Genomic DNA, 10571 nt, shown 5'->3' with positions numbered 1-10571 from the left:
CAAACTCATTGAGCCGCCGTACAAAAACCTCTCACTGGAGAGAGACACGGCTCTCTGACTTTGCCACAAACAAACTCAACAAACACATTCACAGTTATGAAGTAAGAAGTTAAACTTTCAAAAACTACACAAATTACAAAGTAAGAATTTCACCCTTACTGTAATGTTAAATGTCTAAAAATATTCTGTATCGTAGTAAAATAAAGAAAATACAGAAATGTATAAGAAACAAACTTCATATTACATTTAGCTAAATTAAAATACAAAAATGATCAGAGAGACTTATTAATGAAAAAGATGACACATTGATAAAATAAACAAAAATCCCACTGTTGAAATTTCAGTTTAACACTGATTTTAATTTCGTTGTTAGTGAAGTTAGTGAACAGAAGACATCCTGAAAGAACTTTTATCTGTGGACAAATCCATATATGAAAGAGAATTAATAGATCCAATCAATACTCTAATAAAGTGATTGATCCATTGATAAACAGCATCATCAGAGTAATCCAAGTCCCTGTTGAAGTCAGTCAGAGCATTTCCATAGAGAGCCACTTTGCATCAGCAGCACCATGCTCCAGTGCTCTGGGAGAGTTTATAGTCCTGAGAGTTGAACACTGGATGACTGACAGCTGTCCTTCATGACAACAGAAGCCACAGAAATCCTCCTCATCAAAAACATGACTTTGATCTGCGTCCTCATCTGGACTCTCCTCTGCTGCTGCTTCACAGGTAAAGTCCAGAGAATCAAACTCCTCTCCTCTATGAACATCTGTCCCTCTGAAATGAAGCCCACAAAACCATGACGCTGCTTTATGTTTTTGTCTCTGTATCCTCAGAGTCCAGAGGCCAGGTCACAGTGACTCAGCCTGGAGCAGTGAGCTCTGCTCTGGGAGGCTCCGTCTCCATCAGATGTAGGACCAGTCAGAATGTTTTCTATAGCAGCCCAAACCACTATTTAGCCTGGTACCAACAGAGAGCTGGAGAACCTCCTAAACTCCTCATTTACTTTGCTAGCACTCGAGCATCAGGGATTCCAGATCGTTTTACAGGCAGTGGATCAAACTCTGACTTCACTCTGACCATCAGTGGAGTCCAGACTGAAGATGCAGCAGTTTACTACTGTCAGAGTTTTCACTATATCAACAGTCAGTATGTGTTCACACAGTGAAAAAGTGTCGTACAAAAACCTCCCTCAGTCAGACTGAACAGAAACTGAACTGACTGCTGCAGCTGGAAGCTACTGCAGAGACTGATACACTTCACTGAGGACACACACACACACACACACACACACACACACACACACATAAATTTCTCCATCACAGCTTCTCTCCATTCATCCATATCTCATTATAATCCCAATGTCTTGTCTGGTTTGCCAATTAATAAAAAGAGCCAAACTGGGACAGTTAATGAGAAAGGTATCAGTCATAACCTTTGACCTCAGCCTCTCACTGGATCTCAGCTTTTTCAGCTATTTCCAGTTAAAATAAAATATGAACACACATCAGCACCATTAACCTTCATAACCAAAGATGGCAGAGCAGGACAGAGAGGGCAGATGTGAAGGACAACATGTAGCACAGACTTACTGCTTCTGTTAAAATGGCTTCCTTTCACACCACCTCCTACCTGCTTTAGGATAACAGATAAACACTGTCTGGTTGTACTGACAAAACTATCAGATGTGTTCTGTACATGGCCCTTAATGCCTTTTTTTATTGTCCCCTGATCTTTTAAAATAATAGTTATCTGACCCTGTTGTAAACCCGGTCTCTAATGGAATGTGATTATTAAAAACAAAGACCGTAGTTATTCCCGTAATTGGACACCACTGATGAGATGAATAGGTCTTTATTTTTTTCTACATACACAGACTGAGTTGTCATCACTTTCATTGGGCCTGTTGTTTAAAACATTCCTGGGGTTAAAATCTCACAGTCATGTTGTATCATTTTATGCTGATTATATCCTGCTCTGTATTTCTGTTGCTAAAAATAAGATTCCTGACATTCTTACATTTATTCAGAGAAATAAAACTTACCATCATTTCTGGCTACAAATTAGGTCTAAACAACATATAAATCTTCATTAAGAGGAATCACCTGTGATACGAGATAAACGGTGGTTTTATATTAACATGCTTTATAGTTAATGGTACCCCAGGTATTAAAGTATGAACAAGTGACATTAAAAAAAGACAGTCTTGCTATTATTGTGTCTTCATACCTTATTCAAATGACTGGTCCTATTATTAGATGTATGGCAAAAAAAAGAAAATCATGACATGTCAAACTTGAAAAAAATATATAAATATAATCCACAAGGAAAGCAGTATTTGATGAGATTTTTTATTGTGTTGAACTATTAAAACCACTAATAATACAACAGACAAGAACACTTAATGTTAAAACGTGTAAAGGGAAAAAGACAGAACCAGAGAGAGAGAGAGAGAGAGCAGATGTGAAGTTTTCATGAATTTGGATAAAACTTTTTAGTCTCTGCCTTATTGATCAACAATAAAGAGCATAACAACACGCAGTAAATATTCAAAAACTTACAAATGAGAGTTAAAGATTGCCAGATTTTGAGACATATGTAAAAGAAGGGTTTCTTTTCTCATCTGCTGAGATCAGTAACTTTGGCATAAGGCAGGCATCACTGCTGAACCATGGCAACAAACAACAAATTTAAAGAAGTTAAAATGACATTTTGTTCCTGTGATGCATTCATGTTTAAAGGTTCAGTGTGTAAGTTTTAGTAGCATCTCGTGGTGAGGGTGGCAGTTTGCAACCAACGGCTCACTGTGCATTCACGTGCTCCTCGGATGGTCCCATTTCCCGAGTTGTGAAGTCGTTCTTCCGACTTCTGGTGTGTTCATGCGCTTTTATGTCGGAATGTGGAATCAACATGGACGCTACTACAAAGATGTGTTAGATTAGCATTATCAGAGCAATTTAATTTCTAAATCCAACAATAAAAAGGCTGTGAAAACTTTCAACACATGGTTCTCTTTTAATATTTATATATGATACAGACTACCAAAGTTTTTATTATTTGTGTCTTCTTATATTTGTATGCTGTTTTCTATACTTTTTTATGTCCCATTTACACTTTATTCTTCTTTTTGCAATAAAGGAAAAGGAAAATAAATCCAATTATTCCAACACCACATGAATGCACCATCAGTCACCGCTCAGCCCTTCTTTTCCAAGCACGCAGGAGAAGCTACGATGGCCGACACGTTAGGTCGGCTCTTGGGTTAAATAATATGTGTGGTCCTCCATTTGTCCAAATTTCACTTCTCTTCTAATAAACCACAAGACTACTACTACTACTACTACTACTGCTAAAATTACTACTACTACTACTACTACTAACGTTACTTGTTGTTGTTCTTCTTCTGCTTGTTTTTCAGATGTATTCAATGTAGTGACAAAACACAGTCTGTAGAGCAGTTTCTTCGTTTGGGCTACTGTAAAAACATGGCGACTTCCACGTAAGAGGACCCTCGGTGTAGATAGATAGAAATGGCTCATTCTAAGGTGATAAAAACATAACGGTTCATCATGTAAGGTCTTTATACACTACTGAAAACATAGTTATGGATATTATATTGCATTTCTGTCAAAAGATCCTCCTAAATATTGTACACTGAACCTTTAATAAGCAAATGACAAACATGTAAGGTTGAAAAAATACATTTTACAATAATCTTCACATAGATCAATTAAAACATATGAAAAATACTTTTTTTTGTCAGACCGAAAACATGATATCTTGAAACTGCTGAAATTTAATTCTTGTGATACAAAACTGGTACTGATACAAAATCTGTTGGAGGACATAATGTAGCGCATTCAAGAATCATTGCAACAGCTAAAATACAGCAATGTCTACAGTTATGAAATTAAATTAACTTTGGTTATTAAAAGAGTCAAATTTACTTACAGTTAACATCCAGTCTGGGTTCACTGACAGCAAATGAAGTGTTGCAAATGAAGCATTAAAATTCACACAGCACAGCAGGTGACTGACAGTTCTTTGTAACCTCTACCTGTTACCTGTTCTGGTACTGACACAGCATTAGAATTGGAATGTGCAATAACTCCATTAGAAAAAACAGAAGCAGTCATCTTACAAATTTTTATACAGAGCAGTAACAATGGTGCTAAAAAGATAATTTGTGCTGGTAGAAGTTGGTTTGTTATGTATATGATGACTATATTTCAAATACAAGTCCCTGTTGAAGTCAGTCAGAGCATTTCCATAGAGAGCCACTTTGCATCAGCAGCACCATGCTCCAGTGCTCTGGGAGAGTTTATAGTCCTGAGAGTTGAACACTGGATGACTGACAGCTGTCCTTCATGACAACAGAAGCCACAGAAATCCTCCTCATCAAAAACATGACTTTGATCTGCGTCCTCATCTGGACTCTCCTCTGCTGCTGCTTCACAGGTAAAGTCCAGAGAATCAAACTCCTCTCCTCTATGAACATCCGTCCCTCTGAAATGAAGCCCACAAAACCATGACGCTGCTTTATGTTTTTGTCTCTGTATCCTCAGAGTCCAGAGGCCAGGTCACAGTGACTCAGCCTGGAGCAGTGAGCTCTGCTCTGGGAGGCTCCGTCTCCATCAGATGTAGGACCAGTCAGAATGTATATGCTTGGAGCAGTTACTATGCCTTAGCCTGGTACCAACAGAGAGATGCAGAAACTCCTAAACTCCTCATTTATGCTTCTAACACTCGACCATCAGGGATTCCAGGTCGTTTTACAGGCAGTGGATCAAACTCTGACTTCACTCTGACCATCAGTGGAGTCCAGACTGAAGATGCTGCAGTTTACTACTGTCAGAGTGCACATAACATCAACAGTCAGTGGTTGTTCACACAGTGAAAAAGCGTCGTACAAAAACCTCCCACAGTCAGACTGAACTGAAACTGAACTGACTGCTGCAGCTGGAAGCTACTGCAGAGACTGATACACTTCACTGAGGACACACACACACACACACACACACGCGCACCTTCATACTGTACACTTGATGGACATTCCATTCATATCTTAATGTTTAACTGTTTTGTCTGAATTGCCGAATAATCCAAATTAGCCAGCCTGGGCCAGTTAATCAGAATTGACTTCCATGTTTTCTGGCTCCGCCTACATGTCCAAAACATCTGGTTGGAGTTTTTCGAGGAAGCACTCTGACATCTGAGAGATAATTTTTCCAAACTAGAAAGACAAAACAAACAGCCACAAATCACTGGATCAGTTAACTGCAACCCTTTTCAATATCTTTTACATGTAAATATGTAGGTCAATGCTCTCAGCACTGAGGGGACAAGACAGGACAGACTGCCTCTATCAGATGTAAAACCAGTTCAAGTGTTAACAGTGAGTTAGACTGGTACCTTCAGAAACCTGGAGAAGCTCCTAAACTCTTGATTTACTGGGCTACAAATCGTGATAGTATACAACGTCGTACAAAAACCTCCCTCAGCTGGAGAGGAACTGATCTGAATCAACAGCTGCACAGAAACAGAAACACTTTAGAAATTTACTGACAAGGAAGGTCCAACACTTTGCCAATAGTTTTGCTCTGAAACAGATGTTTGTTTTTCATTTAAAGATTAGACTTAAAATAAATCCAATGCAATTTGAAATCCATATGTTTATATTGAAGTCACACAGTTTAGTTTGCAACAAATGAAACTACTGATTCTGATACTGTTATGATATAATGTGCTGATAATAACTTAACTCATAATTCAAATGCAATAAATTAATCATAGACTTTTTAGTTTAATCAGATTCATGAAACTTTCAGGACATTTCTAAACCCATTTCAACATGAGAGTTTCTACCAATAGCACATCTTGTAAATCTGATTTATCTTGAACTAGTTTAAAAATTTGCTTTGTCACTAAAAATCTAATTTGCAGTTTGTGTAATGAAGCAGTTTCTACCAACTAGTTTTAAGGAATCTGGAACAAATAATGTCTTGGTTGAATTTGTAGTGTTCCAGCCAGTGTGGGTTTGATTCTTTTATATCAAACAATTTGGAGATTCCAAATTCTTTCTCTCCATGAGAGTAAGGGTGGGGGTTGAAATTTCAACCCTCAACAGACAGCCGAAGTACCCCCAAAGGAGGGGGTGAAAGGTTTGGTCACTCCCAGGTGCTGCTTGGGTAGTTTCAGCCATAAAACCGAAGTTCAGATAACAAACTCTATGCATGACTATTAAAATGACAACATTAACCTTTTCCGGAGAATAACCTCAACCTGAACCAGGCTGTGAGGACCTCGGTGACCATAAAGGTGTCACCCCGACACTTCCCAGAGACTAACTATAAGAACCCTTTTGAATAAAGGTCAAGAGACGCTAAACTGCCCCCACACAGGGTAACCATGGTAACAAAGTTCCTCTTTCAGATTACCTCAGACATCAAAGACTCCTTCTTCAGTCTTGATTCCCTAACCCACCAAAGAACCATTAATTTGGACTCATGCCCTCTTCCTTCTCACGCAGATATGCGAAACTAATAAGAAAAACAGACACCAGAGAAACACTGCCCCAAATTCCTTTGTGTGGACAAATGAAAATTTGCTCCTTATAACTTGCCTATTACCTTGTTTAATTAAATAATCTTTGTAAAGTTACTTAGTATGGAACATCCAAAGTGTCAGAACTGAATGAAAGAATAAATAAATAAATGGGGAAATATATTTAACAAAGAATGAATGAATAAAAGAATAAATACATACATTTGCTTTTGCCTTTCCCCAAGGAGACCTATTGTCATTGCTTTTCCCTTAGAGACCTGTGTGTATTGCTTTTTCCTTCCTCTTCTTTAACTGTCAATCAACGTGTTGTGGCCCGCCCACTAAGTCCAACTAATCACTCACAGAAGTATTTCTCTCCATGATCAGAGATGTATAAAGGTCTGATACACACTCCATACCAGTTGGTGGCGGTAACGCATCAATTCATTGTTTGCCAACTGACAATAAAAGCACAAGGAAGAAGAAGAGGAGGAGGAGGAGGAAGAAGAAGAAGCTAACGTTAGACAGAAGGTCTCGGGTTACGTATGTTACCCTTGTTCCCCGAGAAGGGGAACGAGACACTGCGTCAGTGACGACACTATGGGAACGCCTCAGGGCGTGGCAGGGCTGAAAACATGAATGAAACTACTCCAATCCTATTGCCGTTGCTAGAACGGTAGCGTGTGACGGCGTAACTGGAGGAGTATATAAGCACGCCGGCACACCGGACACATTAGCTCTTTGCTATGAAGCAAGGCAGTCCCGGCGGGGCGAGGTGTGGTCTCATCGCTCAGAGGGGTGTGGAATGCCGCCAAGGCAGCCACATACACCTTGAGTGTGGATGGGGAAAGGCTAGCAGAGAAACGGTCCTGGAGGTAACTGGGTCCACCGGCCGTTCTCTACACCAGGTGCCAAACACATTCCACTTCAGGCCGTATGTCCTGGACGGGGCTCTGGAGCTGAGCAACGTCTCGACTGTCCCCGCCGTTAGGCCCGCCTCCAGGAACTGGGCCCCCTCAGGGGCCAGACCCACAGTCTCCACAGGGCGGGGCAAGGGTGAAAGACCTGGGCCTCCACCTGAGACAGCAGGTCCCTCCTCAGGGGGACCTGCCATGGCGGGCCCTCGAGGAGCAATATTATGTCCGAGAACCACACTTGGGTCGGCCAAAACGGGGATACCAGCAGTAGACTGACACCGTCTAGACGGACCCGCTCCAGAACCCCCGGGAGCAGAGCAACTGGGGGGGAAAGCATACAGGCGCAGCCTCGGCCACGTCTGTACCATGGCATCCAGCCCAAGTGGGGCTGGGGGCGAGAGGGAGAACCACAGAGGACAGTGCGTCGTCTCTTGAGACGCAAACAAGTCCACGTCTATGGGGCCGACCTCTTCGCATAATAAATCCACCACCTCGGGGTGGAGTCTCCATTCCCCTGGCCTCAGCCCCTGTCTCGACAGCAGGTCTGCTCCCTGATTCTGGGTCCCAGGGACGTATGTCGCTCTGAGGGACAGCAGTCTCTGCTGGGACAACAGGAGGATCTGATGTGCCAGCTTGCATAACGGGTGCGAGCGCAGACCCCCCTGGTGATTCAAATGGGCCACCACCACCGTGTTGTTGGTCCTGACAAGGACGTGGCGACCGCGGAGAGCGGGCAGAAAACTCCTCAAAGCTCTGAAAACCGCCAACATTCCCAGGCAATTTATGTGCCAAGAGAAATGATGCTCCTCCCAGGAGCCTTTCGCAAAGCGGCCGCCCAAGACCACGCCCCATTCCGTGAGTGAGGCGTCTGTTGAAATAATTGTTTGGCGACAGATCGATCCCAACACGGAACCTTGGGACAGGAACCAAGATTTCCTCCATACAGACAGGGAACGAAGGCATCTGCTCGTAACCCGTATCAGACGGAGCGGATTTCCCCTCGGGGAGAATCCCTTGGATTTTGGCCACCACTACATGGCTCTCATGTGCAGCAGGCCACACGGGATTACGCTGGACGCTGCTGCCAGGAGACCCAACACCCTCTGAAAGTGTTTAACAGTGATGGTGCAGCCTAGCTTCACTCTGGTCACCGAGGACAAAATAGACCTGACGCGTGCAGGCGACAGGTGGGCCTGCATCGTCGTCGAGTCCCACACCACCTCTAGGGACGTAGTCTGTGGGCGGGCGTCAGCACGCTCTTCTTCGCGTTGAGCCGCAGCCCCAAAAGCTGAAAGTGGGCGATAAATAGTAATGATAAATAGTAGTAGTGCATTAAATACTATTAGTAATAATGAGTACCGGTATATTTCATTTGGAATGGATACAATCTTAAAAACAACATCGAGACAGAGTAACCAGAGTATTGAAGCGGAGAATATTGCATATTGAGTATTTTTCCCTGTGTCCTCTTTCTTCAGACTTCTTTAGGAGATGACCCTTGAAGAACACAGAGCTTTCCACCCTTCTGCTGGAGAGACAGACAGGCCTGGTCTTTGATGCCTTGATGATGCATCAGCGCAGGCATGGTGCCCCACCTTCTGTCGGAGTGCCAGGAGTACCTTGGTGTACTTGTAGTAACTGTAGGGAAATGCTGTGGCCAGGAGCAAGTGAACTGTGTGAGCCTACTGCCACACTTCTCCCAGTACTGCCTTGAAGAAGGCTTTATTCGCATTCACAGGCAGTACCAGGGTGACATTATGGCATTAGGCAACATCAGGGTGCTTGGGGATGACAACAGGGAGTACCGTTATGGTGCCTATAGACACTTCATCTATTGGCAACATGGAGCTTTAGGCCAGGGAAACCAACTTGTCGTCCCTAGTTGTTGTGTTTGGAGGATAAGAGACAAGATCCCTGATCCTCAACGACACTACACAGGTTTTATTCCTGGACTGTAAATTTCCTATCAGGCCCCCTGGCATGTTCATACAGTTTCACACAAGTACTCACAAACCTGCCTCAGCATCATCAAGGCATCAAACAAATGTACATAGTTAACATTTGATTTATTATTACATTTCTATATATATTTATTAATATTTCTCCCCTCTTTATTTTAATTTGATGCATGTTGTATAGTTAGATATTGTGTTATAGTTGTTCACCTACAGTTCTATCGTATCGAAAAAAATAGAAGGTAAGAAATAAGATGCACATCTTGTTTTTATTTTCATTATATACATTTGAACATGTGGTTAGAATTTCAAACTTTGCCATAACATTTCCAATACCAATTTTAGTTATTTATATTTACATAAACTGTAATTTAGGCTGCCTACTGAAAATAATATGCGCTGGTCACAGTGTACTTGAAGAGTAAAAGCTATGACTTATTGTCAGTGAACTGAAGTTCTTTCCCTTGTGATCCTGCCTGACAAGTACCAGGACACATGCAAGGTGATCTCCTGTGGGGATCCTTCCACATCAGATGCTGGTTGGAATAACGGTCCTGTTGAAGACAGTGCCATCAAACATAGTTACAGACTATATTGTAATGCAAATATCATTCAGTGACATGTAATATGGTACAACATAGGCAAACAAATCTGTGTAACTTACCTAGACCTCTTCTGACTTGTCTCTGCAACAAATCTGATGTGGCTGGTGCAGGTACAGGAGGCACCAAACCATGCTGTCTGGGGTCATCTGGGAGAAGGCTCCTCCTTCTAGGCATCCCTGTAGCTAACCCCCAGCCAGACAATGGTGAAGCTGATACTACTGATGTTTCCAGAAGCCTTTATTTATGTTGAGCCGTCAACCTTGTTTTGAACACAAATCTAGTTTCTCTTTCCTTACACCCTTTCTTCATGAAACACCGGAAGAGCTATAGGACAGATAAACAACATAAAATTAGCTCTTACAAGCATGAACATTACCCAAAGGCTGCATTAACCTTACGAATAGCTGCTCATAAAAACATTTTCTGTGATGTTACCTTTGTCAATATTAACTAAATGGCTTATGTTAGCATGACTTCACATGACGAGATAACAATACGAAAACACTTCTTCACAGTTGAATAGATTAAACTACATATTTTTGCACATA

The 10571-nt window shown here is 41.9% G+C and overlaps 2 gene segments (V, D, J or C); both read left to right on the top strand.

Annotated features, from left to right (window-relative positions):
* Positions 1–680: 680 nt before the first annotated feature.
* LOC119906663 lies at positions 681–1159 on the top strand (the record flags this gene model as incomplete). The annotated part of the segment is given in 2 exon segments: positions 681–732; positions 840–1159. Coding segments are annotated over 2 exon segments (372 nt in total), but the record flags the coding sequence as incomplete, so codon positions are not given.
* Positions 1160–4409: 3250 nt separating this feature from the next.
* On the top strand, positions 4410–4888 carry LOC119906665 (the record flags this gene model as incomplete). The annotated part of the segment is given in 2 exon segments: positions 4410–4461; positions 4569–4888. Coding segments are annotated over 2 exon segments (372 nt in total), but the record flags the coding sequence as incomplete, so codon positions are not given.
* Between the last annotated feature and the right edge of the window lie 5683 nt (positions 4889–10571).

Source organism: Micropterus salmoides, unplaced genomic scaffold (assembly GCF_014851395.1).
Source record: "Micropterus salmoides isolate LMB-PRFRI ecotype aquatic unplaced genomic scaffold, ASM1485139v1 Ms_hic_scaffold_17, whole genome shotgun sequence".
Lineage (NCBI taxonomy): Eukaryota > Metazoa > Chordata > Actinopteri > Centrarchiformes > Centrarchidae > Micropterus > Micropterus salmoides.
The sequence above is the reverse complement of the archived record's forward strand: the minus strand, read 5'-3'. Positions and strand labels throughout refer to the sequence as shown.